The sequence below is a fragment of the Nannospalax galili genome, unplaced genomic scaffold, assembly GCF_000622305.1.
Source record: "Nannospalax galili isolate Female #2095 unplaced genomic scaffold, S.galili_v1.0 scaffold810, whole genome shotgun sequence".
Taxonomy (NCBI): domain Eukaryota; kingdom Metazoa; phylum Chordata; class Mammalia; order Rodentia; family Spalacidae; genus Nannospalax; species Nannospalax galili.
In genome coordinates this window covers 804,995-825,886 of record NW_008329132.1, presented here as the reverse complement: position 1 = coordinate 825,886, position 20,892 = coordinate 804,995, and the positions used below count along the sequence as shown (strand labels likewise).

At 48.7% G+C, this 20,892-nt stretch overlaps 1 protein-coding gene across 2 annotated transcripts in view; it reads left to right on the top strand.

Moving 5' to 3' along the window:
* The window catches only part of Mgmt (O-6-methylguanine-DNA methyltransferase), a 268,737-nt gene that overhangs the window by 45,477 nt on the left and 202,368 nt on the right, over nucleotides 1-20,892 (top strand). For both annotated transcript variants that reach the window (XM_008832091.3, XM_008832096.3), the window contains exon 2: nucleotides 15,234-15,370. In XM_008832091.3, coding sequence (XP_008830313.1) covers nucleotides 15,246-15,370 — 125 coding nt within the window. In that variant the 5' untranslated portion in view covers nucleotides 15,234-15,245. The remainder of the gene's footprint in view (nucleotides 1-15,233; nucleotides 15,371-20,892) is intronic.

Here is a 20,892-nt window from a genome sequence, read left to right as displayed (position 1 = left end):
GGGGGGGGGGGGGGGGGGGGGGGGGGGGGGGGCGGCAGTCATTAAAGTGCTTGCTGTGCAGTATAAGAACCTGAATCTGAGGCCTAGAACCCACGTAAAGTTGCCAGGTGTGGCAGTGCATGCTTGTGATGGTGCCGGGGAAGGAGAAACAGGTGCATCTCCATGGCTTACTGGCCAGCCACCTAGCAGAATCAGCAAAGCCAGGGTAACAAGATGGACGGTGCCTGAGGAATGACACCTGAGGTTGATCTGTGGCCTCCACGTGCATGTGTAGCACACGTGCACGCACGCACACACACGAGCAAGACAGGCCTTCCTTGCACACTTTAGTTTGTACTTTATTGTATTGAATGATGACACCCAGGACACAGGATCCGTCCCACTGTGGTCTTTGAACCATCACTGTGTGAGTGTGGCCCCATGTGCTGGATCAAGGCAGCCTAACTCCATGTTTGTTCCTAGCTTAAACACCCAAGGAAGAGCTGGGGGCTGTTTTGTATTGGTTCTGTACATATTTTATTGTCTGTTCATCCCTTCCCAGCCCCTATTGTTATGTTTATTGCTTCATTTGCAGCCCCAGCCAATCGCCTGGCTCTTTCTGTCTTTGATGTGGTTTGACAGGCTCTTATCATGATTGACAGCCACGTTTGCTGTTGGAAATGCACTGCTGTGGAGCAGGACGTTCATAACTGAAATCAGGAATAGGGAATCTTTTCAGAGGCTGTGTCTGTGAAGCACACCTTAGTGAGCAGAGGTAGGAAGAGACTGTGGGCAGGATGGGCTGAACGGGACATGAAGACGCCACTGCGGTGGGGTGGAATGAACTGAGCCAGGTGCATCCTGTCCCCTTCCCAGGCCTGGCACTTGCAGACAGCAGATGAAGTGAGGTGGTGCAGTGAGGTGAGCTGAGGAGCCCTGGCCCTGGGTGAGGACTGTGGAGGCAGAATCAAGTTGTCCATCAGGTTGCCCTCCCCCTCCAGACATGAGGAAGAGTTCCTCCTAACTGGAAATCTACTACTTCTGTTAGGATTTTACTGTGAAATACCCTCCAAGGCTCATGCATTTGAACACTTGGTCCGCAGCTAGTGGCACTGTTCTGGAAGGTTGTAGAGCCTTTTGGGCATGGGGCCTAGCAGGTGGAGCTGGAGAGCTAAAACCCCTTTTCTGGCCTGAGCTCATTCTCTCTGCTTCCTGATTGGTGCCAAGTAACAAGCAGCTGCCTAATGCTCCCACTTCCAGTGATGAAGGTGCTGGACAGGAGCTGCCCCACCCCCTGCTTTCCATGCCCTGATGGACTGTATCTTTGACCTGAGTCCCAAGGTAAGCCTCTCCTCTCTCAAGTTGCTTCTTGTCACAGCCAGGAGAAAAGTAATTAATACAACTCCCAACTTTCATCATATTCATTTTAATAAAAAGCTCCAATCAATAGGAGACGATCTACCACCCTTCCATAAATAACATTTTGCCATTTCAAGTCCAGCATTTCTTGCTTATAATGAGATTGGAGAAGCAGGCCTCCTCGGTGCTTGGCAATCTTCTTCCTTCTGGAGACTCAACCAGAAGAATCTCACTATTAGTTTGACAAGTCACTAATACCATATACATCAGCAAAACTAGAAATAAGCCACCAGGGAAAATGGAGACCTTTGAAAGCGAGAAAAGCATCAAAACTGAGTACCAGCTGTTGTTGAATGTCAGGGTCAGAAATAGATGGGTTTCCTCAAGTGGGGCTGGTAGGCAGGATTTCAGGGAGGACAGTGTCTGTTAAGTGCTCAGCTCTGTGGACATGCGCACTCCCAATGTGAGCTTCAGATGCAGTGCCATTGTGTGGCTGCAGATGGGCGGAGCCCTCTGTGCGAGCATTTGCAGGCCCTGTCACCTGGGGAGCTTAGAGGTGACTCAAATGGCTCTCAGCAGGAATGTACTCCATCGCTGCTGGACACCAAGAGGCAGGCTTCGTATGGGCTTTCTCTACCCACTGGCATTGCTTTATTGATAAGACTTAGCTCCCTTATCTTCTGTCCAGAGATGGAGTGAGGGTGTTATATGTTGTAACAGACCTGGAGTGCCAGGTGTCTTGGAGAGACTGCCTGACCTTAGTCGGTCCTCCCCGGCATGTTGTATGGTTGCTTGATTACATACGATGTCCACTCTCTGCCTCGCCGCCTGCCCCCTCCAGCTCTGCCATCCCTAGCGAGTGATTGCACATACCCATTTGGCTGCTTTAGAAACTTCTGTACCTCAGTTTACCCTCTGTACCTGATTATTGTGCCCTTTTATAATTCTCATGGCTCAAACTGACCTTTGATGAAACTGTGAACTATAACACATCCTGACGATTGCTTAGCACGGGGCGGTGGCTGGCCCCTTCTCAGTCTTGCCTGTTTGGTCCCTCTGGGCCCTCTTACAGGAGGAAGTGTGCTTTGTATGCTCAAGGTGGCCTAAGAGGACACTTTGACCTCAGTATGACCTGAGACCAGGCTAGGCTTGTCTCTGTCCATGTCTGGACCATCCCATTGTTATTACAAGTAAAAAGCATATTCCAGATCTAATGAGCCCAGTCCAGAACTGATCACTGAGTAGATACTTTCCTTTAAGCATTCCACAAACTTTTCCCAGTTTCCAAAAAGGACAGATTGTGTCTTTGTCACCTCTACTAAGAGTAAGATCCTTTTCAGAGAATGCTGTGGTGGTTGGTGTGTGGTTCAGAGAAGGTTGGAACTGGTGTTGATATGGTTCCGAGAACATTGTAGCTGGTGTGTGTGGTTCAGAGAACACTGGAGCTGATGTGTGTGGTTCTGGCACACTTGCTGCCTGCGATTTGGGGAGATACTCAGCCTCTTGGTGGTCTTGTGTTGGGAAGCATCCCTGTAGGCCACTTTCTCCATGGCCATGAGCCCATGGCAGGCCACAGTGGGTCCCCATCAGTGTTAGACATTCACAAGATGCATATCAACATGTATCCGGTGTCCACGCTGGCTCTGTACTTCAGTGACAGAAAACCAGACTGTTTTTATTCTGTGAAACATATCACCTTCTTCTGATAATATTTTACCCCAAATCCATTCCATACCTGAAAATAGTTTGTAAGTTTTAAAATATCAAATTCATGGAAAAATGCTAAGGTTTTCACATATATGTTTCTCTATGTATAGATCTCAGTTTGCATGGTGGTGACTCGTGTTTCGGTGCGTGTTGACTATGCACAGGTGTCACAGCACTGAGGAGAATCATGTTGATTCTTTCTGTCCCCCAGGGATTGTCTAGGGCACCTGACCAGAGGCCTGGTAACTGATGGGTCACTTCAGGAACCCAAGAACCAGTACAATGATGTCATTTTTCTGTAAACCCTGAACCACTATAAATTACATTTTAACTGTTGTAATTAAGACTTTAGACTCTGAAGCTGTCTGAAAGAGGAAGGACCTGTCTCTTTCTCCAGAGAAGAAATTAATTGTTAGAGTGTATGGTCTTTGAAGAATTTACTCTAAGATAAAAGACTAGGATTTTATTCTTGCATTTATTAGTATTTAATCAAACAGAAAGTGCACTTTCAGTCTGGAAATCTTGGCTTTGTGGCAGGATTAGACTGAATTATTGTTTAAAGAGCAGAAGGTATGGAATTATATGTTCAAGTTATCAAGCCACTGATAGGCTCTGGGTATAATGTAACTAATTTAGAACATAAAATTTCCTGCCACTTGACTAGAGCCTTGGGTTAATCACTTGGCAGTGAGTGTGTTTCCAAAGCAGGGTGGCCTTGATGTGGGGTGGTGTCTGTCCCTCAGACACCACCAGGTGTCTGGCCTTGCCAGAGCTGGTACTGTCTTGGCCTAGGGTGCTCATGGCTCCCAAACGCTGGAACATCAGGCTCTTCCATTCTGGACCCCAAGTCATAAATCATTGCAAGCTCTTCTCCCAGAATCCTCTGCTTACAGAACTACCATGGAGCTTAGTCTCTGTCAAGGGTGAGGAAGACTTAATTCTATGGCTCATGTGCTAGGCCACAGGGAGCGACTGGTGGCTCCATATCAGGAAACAGAAAGCCTCTCCTGGACTGGAGGAGATTCAAGAAACTTTAGTAACGTCTCTGTTGAGGTTGGTCAGCTTAGAAGTCTCTCACCAGCAGTATCGGGGAGAGAAGGACTAGATGACCTCATAGGCGGCTCCTTGGAAGAACTAGGCCGTGTGTGTGCGAAGCTGGTCAGCAGGTCCTAAGACCTGAGTGGGGTGACCTTGGCGGGTTGGGAGGGAGAGGAACTGGCCAGCGGCTTGGGCTGCACAGTCATAGATAGGCCTTGTGTTGAACTACAGTCCCTGGACACAATACAAAGAGGATTGTGCACTTTGGGGGTTGGGAGGGCAAGTCCTTGCCCAAAGATCTGTGGAAGGCAAGGTTAGCGGTATAGGAATCGCCTAACATGGCAGGCGAGGGCAAATCTCCACAGGTCTGGCCACAGCACACGAACGTTTACTCAGCCGTCTTGGCCTTTGACGCCTTACAGGTTTTACAGAGCACACACAAGGGCCACTGGGGAAGGGACAGGAAGAGGCACATTGCCATGTGACCTCTGGTATCTACAGGCAGCAGAAGCATCCATAAGTCTCCTTCAAAGCTGTCCTCCTATCCACAGTGGGAGTTCACTACTTCAACACACCACTGGGGATCAGCCACCCAAGGCCATGGTGGATCCCTGCCACGGGATCACAGTGTAACCAGGATTCCCATCCCCAGGGATCCATGCAAACCGGCTGGGTTATGAATCTAGAATGTGCATTCCAATGGGTCCTAGAGTTAGCAGACTCAATGGCAAGTCACCTGACCCAGAACGCCATGTTCTTCATGTAGAATTCTGCACAGGTGCAAGCCCACAGTCTCCTTGCAGACAAGCGTGTTGTATGTGGCTGCAACCACAAGGTCTCTTCCAGTGGCTGATTTTAATTAACTACCTTGCTGTCCAGAGTTTAGAGAGTTTGCTCCTTGTGCCATGACTCAGCCAGGGCTTTCCAGTGAGGAGGAGACAGAGGCTCCTCCTGTGTGGTACAGGACTCTCAGCTTTGGCACCCTCTTAATTGGGAAAGGCCACTTATCTTCAGACCCCACTTGTGTCCTCCGGGTTTCCTGAGCAGTCATTAACCCCCGCGGCTCACAATGCTCTGCAGGATGGGAACTTTCTGCTGTGACACATTTAAGCTGAAGTTTTTCCAGTCTTAGCAACTGTAAGAACTGACACATCATGTTGAGCAGGAGCCCGCCACCCTCTTTTCCTCCTGACAGCCTGTCATGCACAGCCCTGTCGTTAGTGGGAACCTGAGGTACTAGAAGTTTCCCAGCCCGTGAGGAATATGATGTTGGAAACATGAGAAGTGTGATCACATGGGGGAGACCCAGGGTGTATACTGTCCCAGCCGGAGCCGCCTGTCCTTCCCAGGAGAGGCTTCCCGTTATCTCGGGGGTGAACATGGTGAGCACTCGCAGGTTAATTTAAAATAAGGGAAACCAGGTATTTTCTGAATTTTTTTCACAGAATATTATAAATGAGTCGTTCTTGATCAAAACTGAAGTTTGGAGTGTTAAAATGAGACACAGGGATGTAGAGGGATTTGGGTGCCTTGGGCTTTGTGCCAGTGTATTGCTGAGCTCCGGCGTGGGCCTCCATGTCCCTACCGGCCAGCTGCCAGGGGAGACAGGCTTCTCAGGGCTCTAGGAGTTGCAATACCCTCCCCCCGTGGAGTCTGCTTCTGTGTTGAGGTGCAGGGTACTCAGCTCTTCTGACTTGTTTGGTTACCTCAGGGCGGGGGTGGGGGGAGCTCTGTTTAATAGTAAAGCACTGTGGCCCTGCTGGCTGTGAGGATCCTGAGAGGAGGATGTTCCTCTTCGCTTCCTGCTGGGCAGGATGCGGCTGGCAGCATCCTGGTATATGGGAGCCGGAGTCTGGGGTTGTGGTGCGGTGCCTGTGGCAGGGCTCCCTACCTCCAGAGGCTGTCTGGGCTTGATCCTGCCAGTGCCTTGGAGGTAGGGGAAGCATCTTCCCATGCCCAGGTGTCCCCAGGATCTATTGGGTGAGGAGAAAGGGACAGATGGGGAGCCACGCTGAGCCTGGTGTGCCCATTGAGCATGGAGTTTAGGAATGACATATCTGAAGGGGTTTCAGTGACCAAAGCTGCCTGTGTCACCCTTCCAGCTCTGTCAAAGCAAAGCCCAGCAGCTCCGAGGCTCCTCCCCACTTGTCCATCCTGGAGCTTTCTTGGTCCTTTTCAGTTTTGAGGTCCAGCGTCATCAGGGGACTCAGTCTCACACTCTTGCTGACTGGTGGCTCCAGAGCCCAGAGGGCAGGAAGGAGGGACATCCTGCTGGCATAGGCTGGGCTGCCCTTTCTCTAGGACAGCTGCCGCTTAGGCCGAATGTCCCTCACTGTGCAGGCCAGAGGCCCCGTCCTACTGACCGACCGGAGGAAGCTGGAGGAGAGTGCTGTACGCTTATTCCTCAGTGCCTGTCAGTGCTCCCCTCTGCACGCTGAACTCTTACTGGAGGTCTTTGTAACCTGGATTCCTCTTTGCATGTGTGGGTTGGACATTCAACTGGCAGAGTGGCACATCTTTGGTTAATGACAGTTACTTCTTCAACTTCTTATTTCAAGGACTTGATTTAACATGCACTGTCTTCAAACAGAGCTTTGCCTAGCTTTCTTTGCACACAGCTTGGAGCAGAGAAAGGTGACTTAGCGCTCCCAGGACCCAGTACTTGGGTATGACGCTGCCCACAGCAAGCCTCTCATTTTGCCATAAATAAAAAATGTAATCTTGATGTAACAAACAAATGACCGACTCAAAGATAGTCGGTGTCTCGCCCGTGATGGTGACTCTGTGGCTTCACTGGATGCTAAGCTCACAGGACATCTTGGCATGAAATCTCCATGTATTTCAGAGATGTGAGCAGTAGCAGAGCCTCCTGAGGAAACACAGTGAGTGCTGCTGATCTTCCAGAAAGACAAGACCCTCTGTGCACTGCTCTGCTCTCTCAGACCAGTTTCCAGTTAAGACGCAGAGGCGGTTTAGCTGCTCAAATGGATATGTGAGTGGCAGTTGTCATCTGGAAACAGTTCTCAAAAGTGCTTGAAGTTCCGGGGACTGCAGCCGTCTTTTAACTGTACGCAACTATACTTTCTGCACTTAGGCACACTCTCCTCTTAGCACACACGGTTGGTTTTCTTGCCACTGCCTAAGCCTGCTGGTGTCCACCAGTTCAGACAGTGCCGGGCAGGAGAGTGAGGAAGCAGGTGCTGCCATGCTTTGCTGACATCCACTTCCATGGAGACGCCTCTGTGTGGAGGAAACTGGTGTGATCTCTAAGTGTAGACAGTGCCGGGCCGAATCTAGACACTTGGTTTGAAGACTATGGCACAAAGTCTTCAGCCGTCCTAATCTTGCCTGGGATCTGCAGGTGCTTTAGCGCCTGTGCTGTAACATGTTACAGCATGTTATTTAAGCGACTGGAGTCCTGTAACAGACACAGGCCTGGGGTACTTCTGAGACGTGTTGCAAGGGTCCAGCCTGATTCTGTTCCTAGCTTCCCAGGCTCTGGGTGTTAGACTGTTCTTTACCACCAGAGTCAGTCACCAGGAGAGTACAGGCGTGTCTCCAGTGGTTGTCATGGTATGCCTTACTGTCCCACACCCTGGCTGTCCACAAGCTCCAGATCAGAGCAGGACAGGTTTTGGACAGAATAGGGCTTCGAATGCAAGCGGCCTCTTTGTGAGAAAGCCGCTGTGAGGATTAGCCTTCCTCAACCTAGAATCTCCTGGGAGGAGAGTCTCTCTGTGGGGTTGTCTAGTCAGGTTGGCCTGTGGGCATCTCTGTGGGGATTGTCTCAATTGTTAATTGATGTGGGAAGGCCCAGCCTACTGTGGGTGGTGACTTTCCCTAATTTGGGGCCCTGGGCCTGGTAAGAGAAGGGAGCTGAGCAGGCATGCTTGAATGCACTCTGCTCTTGAGTGGATGTGACCAGCTGCAACCCTGGTCTTGGCTTCCCCAGAATGATCACTTTAACCCAGGGCTATAAGCCAAACAGACCCTTTCGCCCTTAAAGTTGCTTTCTGTTGGTGTTTGTTATCACAGGCACAGGAAAGAAACTAGGACAACCACTGCTGTCACCCCAATGCGGAATTCACCTTGGATTATACACATGCGACTGGCTGCACAGAGACTTAGCCACAGACCTGGAGACTCATCTCATTCCTTCAGTGGTCTGAAGGTCAGGCTGACACCCAGGTAGTGGTCTCAGTCTCTCCAAGTCCCACTGGTGGTCAGGACAGAGGAGACTGAGCCACTTCCTGCCTGTCTTCTGTGGGCTGTGAGGGCACACAGCCACCCTGCAGACCCTGAGTCTGCTTCTGCCTCTGGTAGTGTGTGTTTTTTCTGGATGCCGACACAGTAGGACTCACAGTCATCCGCTCCCAGCCCCCTGGGGGCAGCTTTAGGCTTAGGCAACTGTAGAGCCTAGTTTTCCCTTTTTCCTGACTTAAGTGTTCCCAAGCCCATTCTCAGGTACGATGTGGGAGCTGGGGCCCAATGCCACTGCTGCTGCTGCTGCTTCCTGAGCCCTGTAGGGAGGGCAGGCCATGCAGGGCCTTTGTCACTGGCTCTGTCAGGGCGCCAGGTCTGCTCACTTTCCTGCCTCCTATACCCCAGCTGTTGGCAGGCCCAGGGCCTGACCCAGAAAATGATGTGGAAACATTTCAAAGGGGAGAAGGTACAGCACTGTAGAGACAGTTCTGGAAGCCCTGGCAAAGTACAAGCAGAGAGGGAAGGGAGCTGTGGCCTGTGGTCTCTGGCTTTCAGTACCATGGTGGGAACTGGCCTCTGCCGCCAACTACTTAATTCAGAACATTGTTTTTTAAACACCATCATGTTAAAAGAGGAAACGAAATTCACTTCATTTTTTTCAGAGGTCTCCAAATAGCCGTGGAAAATCAATTTTTTTTTTTCTGTCACCAATTAATGTCAGCTCCTCTTGTGGCTTTCCTTGGATGCCACAGTGATAATAGGGAGGGGATGCGCTCGCTCTCTCTCTCTCTCTCTCTCTCTCTCTCTCTCTCTCTGGCAAGATTGTGCCTCAAGAGTGGGGAAATGGAAAGCCAAAAGCCCAGCTGGGTCTGGACTAGCAACGGGGTGCCCCATACAGGCACCTTGGCTTGGGAACTATATCCAGGACTGCTGTCCACTTAGGACTGAGTATGGACAGTGCACACGGCCTGTTGCTCCTACAGTAGTAGGCTCGGTGGTTAACAGCACTTGCAGTTCTTTCAGAGGACCTGAGTGGTTGAAAGTACCCATATCAGGTGTCACACAACCACCTGTAACTCTAGCTTCAGGGGAATCCAAAGCCCTCTTCTGGCCTCCACAGGCACTGCACTCACATGCACAGACGTACCTATGCACATAATTAAAAATTAAAATTAAAATAATGGGGCTGTGGGAGCCACCGTGGGCTTAGTTCTAATTTGAAGGGTCATATCCCGTTTTGAGCCCCCAGTGTTGTGTTCAGCAGGTGGGACACTGGGTATTTGGGTTTGGCAGGGATGTTGTCTGCCCCAAGTGTGTCCCCTAGGGTTGCATTGTTGGCCTCTAGGAAGTAAAGTCTGAGTTCCTGTGACTAGCACAGCCTGTTCTGTCAGCCATGAACCTGAATTTGGAGTCAGTGCCCTGATGTCTGTTTCCTGTCTGGAAAAGCCTGCTGGAGCCCATGGTGACCCTGAACCCAGGTGCTCAGCATGGTCCCACTCTCCTGGTCAGGACACACCTCCCCATAGTGCTCCTGCCTGCTCCTGGCCTCGTGGGCTCTGGGCTTCTGTCTGACTCTTCTACTTGTCCCTGGACCATGGCCTTGCTGTTCTACAACCTGTGGCAGCTGCCTTGTCCCACACGACTGCCTCTGACTAACCCCCCCACCTGCGTAGTCTTGCCCCTCTTCCACCATACAATCAGCATCATGCTAAGCCTGCGTGGACTCCTCAGGCCCCAGCTATGGCTCCACCAATCTTTCCATGACCTTTCAGCATTCATTCTTTAATCATGATCCCACAATGAATACAATCAGATCGTTTACTCAACAATGGATTGCTAAGCACCAGACCCTACTCTAAGTTCTGTAACACCAGCCAGGAGCATTCTTGGTCATTCCTGGGAACCTTGACTTGAAAGGTTTGTGACTCCCCTGAGCAGAATTCCAGCCCTGCACACACAGCTTGCTCACAGCACTGCGGCCAAGCCTGGCGAGGCTCCTGCCCTTCTCCCCTGTTCTCCAGAGAGCTGCCATCGCCCCAGCCATCATCTGCCATGTCAAGAAAGGAAGGGTAGGAAATGGTGCCATTTGATACGTATTTTTAAGATTCTCTTAAACCAACAACTGTGAGCAGAAGTCTGTTCATTGGCTGGTGTCACATATTTGCCACCTGTGTTGGGGATTAAGTTCTCGAAAGGCGACTCATAGCAGATAAAATCCATCTCATGCAACGTCATGTCACATATGAGGCAGATTAAGGAGGAAGAAGGAGCTGGTGACTGATGTAGGAGGGCTTCTTTGAGAAGGAGCAGGGTTGTGAGCTAAGTGACGGGTGCTGTGCTGTGTGCAGTGGAGAAGCATTTCAGAGGGCTCGGCTGCAGAGCAAAGGCACTGTGGTGAGGGCAGGGAGAGAATGGATTAAGACACAGGGCCCAAGAGGGGCCTGGCTCTGCTTGTTCAGTCGCTGATAGGACAAATCCATGGGGACTTTATTCTAGTGGGAATGGGGGTGGGGACTGTGTTCCGACTTGGTTGTGTTTATTTGACTCATGCCTTTGTTTTTTAAAATTATTTTATTATTTTTATTTTCCATGTGTGAGTGTATTGTCTGCATGTATGTAAATGCACCCGTGTCATGCAATGCCTACAAAGGTCAGGAGAGGGCATCTGATCCCCTGGAACTAGAGTTATGGATGGTTGCTAGCTACCATGTGGGTGCTGGGAATCGAACCTGAGTCCTCTACAAGAGCAGTCAATGCTCTTAACCACTGAGCCATCTCTCCAGCCCTCATACCTTTGTTTTTAACTGATGAGAAATGTTATTTGACCCAGGAAGTTGTCAGAGTCATCATGTTACAGGTTCAAAAAGCGTGTAAAACCATCATCAATGGAGCATTTGCTGAGGGCATTTCTTCTTTACATCAGCCACAGGTCACAGTGGATTTTAATAACCATTTGCACCTTATAAAATACACTCACTGTTAAAAATACATAGGAAATACATAGAAGAAATATTTAAAACCATCTACCTAATGTGTGTTAGTGATTTGACAATAAAGTCTGATTTTGAAATAACTTTGTATTTGTGGAGAGGTCACAAGCACGGGGCAGCATGGGTTGCTGTGCATGGTGGCTCCTCCCCAACCACGCTGGTCTGCTGTCAGCTTCCAGCACCTGGCCCAGGGCCAGCACAGGTGCCTGGGTCTATGGAGATGCCCAGTCTGCCAATTGATGCCATCCTTCCATCTCTGCCCTGTGCTGGCTGACCTGTTTTTCCTCTTCCCTTTATGGGTGGCCTGGCTCCTTCCCATCTCTCTGTCCACACAGAGCTGCACGGGAAGCCTCCAGATTGCAACTAGATCCATCTTCCCTGGTTGGAAGCTGGCTTCTCAGTGAAAGGCCAGTCTCATAAGTGGCCAGCCACAGCCAGAGCCAGAGCGTGTCCTGAGGACCCCATGGTCCTCATTCTCTGGGCCTTGCTACAGCACCAGTTTCCTCCTGCCTGCCTGGCTTCTTTCCGTACTGTGTGCAGGAAGATCACCTTCCCCAGTGAGTCCCGCTTGCTGCTGTGCATGAAGTGGAGTTTGGGTTCCCAGCTGACTCCCTCTGGCCTTCCCACCCTGCAGTGGCTCTGGTGGGTGTCACCTGCTTGCCCTGGGCTTGGTACTTGGCTCATGGGTTTGCAGAGTTCCCTGTGAACCAGCCGTTGCTACACTGTGCCCCCTCTTCCAGGTGCCCCTCTGGGATCTATGGGGCTAGTTGTCACCAGTTCAACTGCTTGCTCTTGGCAGTTGTTGATTTCTAGAAAATCTGCCCAAGGGCATCATAGCAGGGTCTCACTGTGCAGGGCTGTGTTGTCCTCAGAGAGCTCTGCTGAGGGCTATGTGTGGTGGTGGTATGTACTTTAATCTCAGCACTCAAGAGGCAGAGGCAAGTGAATCTCTGTGATTCAAGTCCAGCCAGGGCTACACAGTGAGGCCCTGTCTCAAATAAACAAACAAACAAGAGAGAAATGTGTGTTACCGGGAGCAAAGCTGGAGGAGTTGAGATATCTAAGCCCTTTGTGACTAGACATTGGACATGGAGCTACAGGAGTTGGTGTTTTCCCTACTGATTTTCTGTCGTGCTTTGGTCCAGTATTTCCTCAGTTGGCCTCTGTTTCTCCCTTTAAAGTGGGGTGTGTTCTGTGCATCTTGTTAGAAGTATGTAATCTTAAAAAATATCATTTTATTTTTGTGTGTATGAGTGTCTTGCCTGCATTGGGTGTAAGTGTACCCAGGTCGTGCAGTGCCTGCAGAGGTCAGAAGAGGGCATCAGATTCCCCTAGAACTAGAGTTACTGACAGTTGTTAGCCGCCATGTGGGTGCTGGGATTCAAACCTGGGTCCTCTGCGAGGACCACTAAGCCACTCTCCAGCCCTGGAAGTATATAACTTGCTTTTTGATTTTGCAAGGGCTCACAGTTAAGAGACTGCCTTGACTCACAGAAAAGACTTTGGACTCTGGACTTCTGAATAGTGTTAAGACTGTTAAAGACTATGGGGACTTTCAAGGTTGGACTAAATGCACTTGCATTATGATATGACCATGAGCCTGTGCGGGGACAGGGAGTGGAATGCAGTGGTTTGAATGAGTCCCCCATGAGCTCTGAGTATCTGAATACTTGGTCTGCAGTTGGTGACACTGTAGAGGTTTAGGGGTGTGACCTTGCTGGAGGAAGCACATCAGTGGGGGCGGGCTTGGAGAGTTCAGAGCCACAGCCCATTTCTAATCGCCTTGTCTCCACTTCCTGCACCTGCTTGAAGACGTGAGCTCAAGCGTGTTCTCAGCTGAGCTCAAGCGTGTTCTCAGCTGTCTTCTCCGGGTGGCTCCCGCCGTGCCTCCCTGCACTGATACACTTTTACCCCTCTGGAACGGTAAGCCCGATAAACCCTTCTATATGTTGTCCTGGTCATGGTGTTTATTTCAGCAGCAGAAAAGTGGCTAATAGACCTCGCTTTGAACAGCCTGTGTCTTCATGAGATTTAATGAGATTCCATCCAAGATAGTTATCTTTTTTGTAAATTTTTTGTTGAATTTTCGTGTATTTCATACAGAACATCTTAATCATCTTTATACCCCCTTCCCCACTGGCACCCTCCCATAGGCCCCCCCACTGGATTTCATGCATCCTGTCATTTGTGTTAAGTCCTCTTGAGTCAAGTTAGTGTCCCTAGATGTCCCTCAGTGCAAGTGCATCCACCGAGGTCTAGTCAGCCTATCTGGAATCCTCCCTTTAAGAAGATCAGCTCTTCCTCACCCAGCAGTAATCAGCTGACAATGGTTCTTCAGCTAAGATTGGGAACTGCTGCCCATTTCCCCAGTTCTGTGCTGGGTTCTTGTCTGCTTGAGTTTGTATGGGTCTTTTGCAAGCTGACACCGTTGCTGTAAGTTCTTATGAGCAAGGTCCCAAGATCCTGTAAGACTTTTATTTCCAAATGGTCATGCACCTCCTCTCCTGGCTCTTACAATCTTTCTGCCCCCTCTTCCGCAATGGTTCCTGAGCCCTGGGTGAGTGGAGTTTAATACAGAGTCCTGACCAACAACCCACACTCTGCAGACTCTTATTCTCTATGCTTTGGCCATTTGTGTCCTTTTCTGTTCCTGGCCTTCTGTTGTGTGATGGAGCTTCATTGATGAGAGCTGAGAGATGTGTTAGTGTTCTCTCTACCCCTTGTTCCACTATGTTCCCTGAGCCTTAGGTGTAGAGGTTGCACTGTAGATGTGTCACTTAGGGTTGGGTAATTCACAGACAATCTCTGTGTGTGACCAGTTGTGGAACTCTGTAATAACAAGATGGGAAGTTGCTTTTTGTTTTTTATCTCAGAGAGAATTGCTCCACAATCGGGGACATGGGTTTTTCTCTTTCTGCATCACTGTGAAAAGATCCCCAAGAAAGCCAACATAGGATTTGTTGTGACTCTAGTTTCAGAAGCCTCAGCTCCAGTTCAGCTGGTTCCAGTGATTCTGGGTGTGTGGTAAGACCAAGCATTGTGTTGGGAGTGTGGCAGAATAGAGCTGCTCACCTCACTGGGACCAGGAAGCAGAGAGAGAGAGGCCAGGGATGAGAAAACCTTCCAGGGTCTGGCCTAGTGATGTCCTTCCTCAAACCAAGACCCTCCTCTTAGTGTCCACCAACTCCTGGTAATGCTGCGAAATTATGACTCCGTCCATGGACGAGGTCAGAGCTTTGAGCTACTGTGGTCAACTGCCCTTAGCATATGAATCCTTTGGGATCTCTTCAGTCTCCCAGTAGTAATGGGAGGCAGCTGGTAACTCAGTTCAGCAAACATGCCACATGACCTTTTAGGTAGGTGGCACTTGTGCCTTCAGGAGACTGCCAGCTTTCTGCCTCAACAGGTCTGGAGCCAAAAACAAGGAGCCTCCAGGGAGGCAGGAGGTTGTGACAGTCACTCTCAAAGAATGGGCAAGATTCTGATGCTGGATAAGATTTGGGGGAAGATCACGTGACAAGACGGAAGCCAGGAGCATTTGTAAAAATGTTGGGCTGATGGGATCTGTCCTGGGGATGAAACCCTGGGCCTGGCATAGCCTAAGTAAGTGATCTACCCCTGTGCTGTTCCCCCACCCAGCAAGGTGCATGTGGCCCTCCCATTTGGGCAAAGCCCACTCAGTTTTAGATACTGTTAGATATTCTCAGCAGAAATTAGGGATGTTGTGATTTGGGGGCTTTAAAGGGGAGTGAATACTGGTTGGGTGACCTGGGTTATTTTGGGGAAAGTGGCTATATTTGGTGGTAAAAGGAGCATGTATTTAAATTTCAACAGTGATGGGAAAGCTTTGGACTGTATCTGGTGGGTTGAACAGCTGATGCCTCCATCGGGCTTTGTAAGTGACCAGACACTTCTATACACGCTTTCTTACTTGACTTAAAAATTCTTTCTCTCTAGGTCTTTGGCAAAATGGCTGAGACCTGCAAAATGGAATACACAGTGATAGACAGCCCGCTGGGGAAGATCGAGCTGTCCGGCTGTGAGCTAGGCCTGCATCGGATAAGGCTCCCCAGCAGGAAGACCCCTGGCACTGAGTAAGTGTGACTGCTAGGCACGGGCACCGTGCACGTGGTATGTGTTAAAGGCAACAGGAGGGAGAGTGAGCTCTGGGTCTTTTCCACTGTGGCAACATGGAGCCTGACACCACCAACGGCAGTGATTAGTGTCTCTGGAAACTGTGGGTTGTGCTGTTCTCGGTGGCTCTTGTGTTGGCCGGGAGTCCTGTGCTGCCAGTAAACCCTAGGGACACAACTTTGATGGGAGTTCCAAACATTTGATTTATGTATACGTTTGCAGAGGTGTCAAATTATATGAGCACTGAGTGTTGTGTGTGTGCCCATGGGTGTGTGTTGGGGTTGTTCAGGTGGATATCAGAGGGAAACTTGGGTACGCTCTACCTTGTCTCTTGACACAGTTTCTCTCTGGCCTAGAATTCATCCATTTGGCTAGATTAGTCAGCCAGCTAGCAGAGAGATTGGACTCTCTGTTTTCCCAGCACCAGAGTTGCAGGAAGGCACTGAAGTGCCCGTTTTCATGTGTGGGGGTTCTGGGGATTGAACCCAGGTCCTCGTGTTTGCAAGGCAAGCACTTTTCCAAGCTATCTACCTCATCTGTATGAGTCTGCTGATTCTCACACACGTGTTGTAGGGATGGCTTACTGTGGAAATCATGTGACTCACCTTGGTGGTTTTAGATTGTGCTGGGCATTCTGTTTGACAGGGCCTGGCAGGTGGTTCTCCCATGCTCTGTCAGGCACTCTGTTGCTTTGGAGAGGCAGTGCCAGGCTCGGGGTGAGCACTGCTGAGATGAGGAGAGTGTCCCTCCATGGGCTGACCTCTGAGGACAGAGCCTCCAAGGTCCTCAGAGAACGTGTGGTCCTCTTTGCATGGCCTTAAACATATTTTTCTAATTGCAAACTATGAAAAATTGAAAGCACCCTATACTGCTTCGTTCTGAAATGTAACATTTAACGTCCAACTCTCGCTTATCGTGAGCGGCGGCACTGAAGCTGCATCCTTGTTATTTCTGACAGAACTGAAAAACAGAAAAGAAAAAAGAAAAAGCACGCACTCCCGTGCTGGGTGTTTGTCTTAACTGGCTAATAAACACAATGCCAAGAACATTAGATAAAGAAAATACATAAGAAACGTAAAAATTGATTTTAATGGACCCCTGTCAGAGACAGCCATAATGAGCAGGCTGCAGTAATAAATAGCAGCCGGGCCCTCCCCGGCCAGCTTCTGCTGGAGAACCCAGTGCTGCAATCAATATCATCTTTAAGACTGAAGAATAAGCAAACCTTTGAACTGTGGGAGCACTCTCAGGTTCTCTGAGAACCATCTGGCTGTGGTGCTCAGAAAATCACAGGCACCAAATAATTTGTAGGGGAGAATGTCATTTTGTTTCTTACTGTGTTCAGTTGCACAATAAATCATAGGAATTATGTGTTGCCTTTTCCCCCCTTTGGGGAAAACAGTAAAGTCACACCTTCTAGCAAATATGGGGAAGAAAATGCAAAAAGCAGACGTTCTAAGATATATTTGTTTAAGCGCCCCTTATGGAGGGTGTGAACAGAGTCAAGTGAAATTAGGGCGGGAGTGGACTACAAACAGCCACAGAGCGCTGTGAAGATGGTGCAGCCGGCTTCCCTCCTGCCAGGGCGCCTGCGTGTGGACAGTGAGGCTGCTGGTTGGGGGTTTCTGGGGTTCCACCGTCTCCCAGCTGTCCTCTCAGGTTTCCACTGAGGCCCCGCGAAGGCTGCAGGAGAACTCAGACAAGGGGAAGTGGAGGGAGTGGCTCCCTTCCAGAGGTTTTGAAACTATAATCCTTAATGGGGGAGTGAAACACTATCTCATTAGGGTTTTAAGCTTTTAAATTTGCCTGTTTGAAGTCAGGTTTTCCTTTTCCTTTTTAAAAATATTTTGTTATTGATTGTGGGTTTGGGTTCAAGTCCTTTGCCAGGCACATGAACTGTTTGTTTTTTCCAGCCCTGACTGGGCACTTACAGCCATCCTTCTGCCTCAGCCTTCCAGTTACAGATGTGTGGGGACTACAGATACATGCCACCACGTCTGGCTGTGAACTGTGATTTATTGTCTCAGTTGCTTGTCCTTTTTTTTCCTAAGTATCTTTTGATGAGAAAAATTTTGAGGAAATGAAATCCGCTGATCAGTTTTTCTCTGTACATTTAGTCATCTTTCTTCTTTCTTTCTTTCTTCTTTCTTTCTTGTCTCTAAGAAACATTTAGCTGGGCATAGTGGTACACAAATTTAATTCTAGCAGCTAGAGGCAGAGGCAGGTGGCTCTCTGTTTGAGGCCAACCAGAGCTACACTGTGAGACCCTGCCTCAAAACAAAACCAAAACCACGGAAGTATTTGTGTGCTGTGATTTCACTACTTTTGCTGTGAATTCTTTCAAAAGGTGTGTCCTCATTGGGTTTAGATGTATGGCCATTTTGAGTTACTGTGCCCTGACAGACAGTTCCATTTTCCCACACACTTACTTAGTTTCTCATATAGTGGTTTAAATGTCCGCTGTGTGTTGGGAGGCACAACTTTCCATTCTTACTGAATCACTTGCATGCTGTCAGAACTCAGTCCTGTGCAGGTGTTGTTCTGGGTGCTGTGCTTGGTTCTGCTGATCTTTGTTCAAGGCCAGCCCCACACTGACTTGGGGTTATAGAAATTGTCTGAAATCAGGTAAGGAATGTCTTTAGCTGTTTTGTTTTGACTTCCAGCTGTCTCTTCCTTCCCCTCCCCTCTCCCTTCTCTCTGCTTTCTGGTGTATTGAGACTTTTTTGAGGCAGAGTCTCACGTAGCCCAGACTGACACTGAACTCACTTAGCAAACTCAGGGATGACCTTGAATTTCAGAGCTTATTGTCTCCATCTCCTGAATGCTGGGGTTACTGCAGAGTGTCACCTTCAGAGCTGGCTTATGTCATACTGGGGGTCAAACCTAGGGCATTGCACTACATTTGCATTTGGCTTCTAGGTCTTTTTCTTTTTTAAAAAAAAATGTATTTATAGTCTTTGAAAATTTCATTCATGTGTGCAGTGTATTTTTATCTGTTCCACTCCCAGCCGCAGCACCCCTCCCCCTCACCCACAGCTTCTAGGACTTGTAATTTTGCACATTACCATCAGAGTTAAGATATGTACGTTTGCACAGGTTTTTGGATTTTTATTGGGATTTGGTTGGGAGGTGTCTGCTTCCATTCTGGGCTGGTTAGCGGTTTCTTGATATTGACTCTGTCGATTTGTGGTGTGATTTATCTCTGCATCTGTTTGGGTTTCCTTTCATTTTTCTCAGCAGGGTTTTGTAGTTTCTAGCATGAGACTTCACATGTCTTTGATAAAATTGATTTTTAGACACTTTGTTCTTGATGGTATTCTAAATCAGCTTAAAACTTTTGTTAACTTTTAAATTATTGCTGCTGGTGGTAGCCATTGATTTTTGTATGTTGATCTTACGCGGCAGTCTTTGGTGCATTGGTGTACAGGACCCTGCCTCACTCCTCTGTGATTTTACTTTGTACTGTTTGTTACCCATGGTTAGCTAGTGTCCAAAAAATGTTAAATGGGTAATTCCAGAAAAAAAAAAAAAACCACTTTATGACTTTTAAGGCTGTGTCATTCTGTGTAGTATGATGAAATCTTGGTCCATCTGTTTGGCATGTGTCCTGCCCAATGTATCCATCCTGTATATGTCTCCTGCATGCAGTCACTTAGTTATCAGAACAGCTTGTAATTATTACCAGGCTTTGTTCAATCGATTTTTATTTTATTTCATAATGACCCCAAAGCACAAGACTGGTGACGTCAGCAATTCCAACGCGCCTAAGACTAGCCTCAGATGAGCCATAAAGTGCTTCCTTTACGGACTCTCATCCTAGGGCTGGAGAGATGCTCAGCAGTTAAGAGCACTGGTTACTCTTTCAGAGGACCCCGTTTTGATTCTCAACACCCACATGGTGGTTAACCACCATCTGTAAGTCCCGTTCAGGGGATTCAACGCCCTCTTCTGACCTCCACTGGCATTGCATGACATGGGTGCACCTACCTGCATGCAAGCAATGTATTCATACACATAAAATAATAATAATAAATAAAAATGTTTTAAAAAGAATTCTCATCCGACATCATCACAAACATATGACACAGAAAAAGAAATAATCTGAGAGCACAGTCCTATAACTCACATCGTGGTATGATTGTTTATTTTATTACTGTCTCTTCCTGTGTGACATAAATTACCTGTTAGCATAGGTATGCATAGGTCAACAGTCTTTGTATTGAGTCTGCCCCTGCCCCATGGTTTTGGGTAACCCTGTACTCTTGGAATGTGCTCCCGTGGCTGAGAGGGGTCTCCTCAGTAGTTGGCCTTCCCTTGCTGTGAGTTCTGTGCCTGTAGATTTGGTTGACTGTGGATCAGTTATACCTGGAAAACTGCATCTGTTCAGAACATGTATGTACTCCCCCAGTCATTATGTAAGCATTGTGTTAAAACAGCTGTTCATATAGCATTTACAGTGTGTTTGATGTTATAAGCAGTCTAGAGGTATCTGGTGGGTGGGAGGTTGTGCATGGGTCCTGTGCAGATACCTTGCCATTTTCTGGGAAGGATCTGTGAGTCTATGGATTGTGGTATCTCTGGGGTCCTGGAGCTGGCTCCCCCTGGGGGATGGGGAAGGACAGTTGTGTTCGTCCTGGGGGTTCTTTGGCATTCTTTAGGGTTTTCTGTATGAATTCACTCTCTGTGCACAGAGATAATGTGTTTCTTCCCCCGTGCTTTCCGTATGTCTGTGCCGTTGGCACCCACCAGTTCCACGTTCAGTAAACACCACACTGTCCCAGTGGACAGCCTTCCCTTGTCCCTGGTAACAGGGAGCTTCAGAGTTTCGCCAGCCTTCATGTGGGTGTCCCATCTCAGACTGAGAGAACTTCTGCAGTCTGTAGTTGTCTGGTGGTTTTATATGTGTGTGAGGTGGAGTGGGTTAATTTTAGAATGTTAAGCCAGTCTTAAAATGCTAGGCTACCTGGCTTTATTCATTTTGTGTCTACTAATGTCCCTGTTGGGTTTTAGAACCATTGCTTCTAAAGAAACATGAGTGTGGAAGTGTTCCTTCCTCCTTCCTTTTTGTGAAGCAGCAGAGTGTTGGCTGGTCTCCTGGCTTCCCTGGGTGCCTGCAGGTATAGTGATTGGTGCTACAGTTCCTTGTATAACAACAGGTGAGGGCTGTACTTGCCCACCTCCAGGGCTCTCCCAGAACCACCCTCTTCTGCTGATTAGCAGCTGAGGGGTCTTGAGCAGGGTATCCACTGTCACCTTCCTGGGAGTCCCCAGAGGCAACCCCTTTAGGTCCTCTAAAGCCTTTAACTTCTGTTTGGTAGGTGACTCCAGGGTGACCACTATGCCTGTCTGTAGCAAGATTCCCTTGCTGCCTCTGTACAGTTCAAGTTCTCCTCACACAGCCGTCTATGGCTTCTGCTCCATATGGCTTCTGATCTGGGTTGTATCAATCCTGTCTTTCTCTTCTGCAAACATTTGGCTGGAG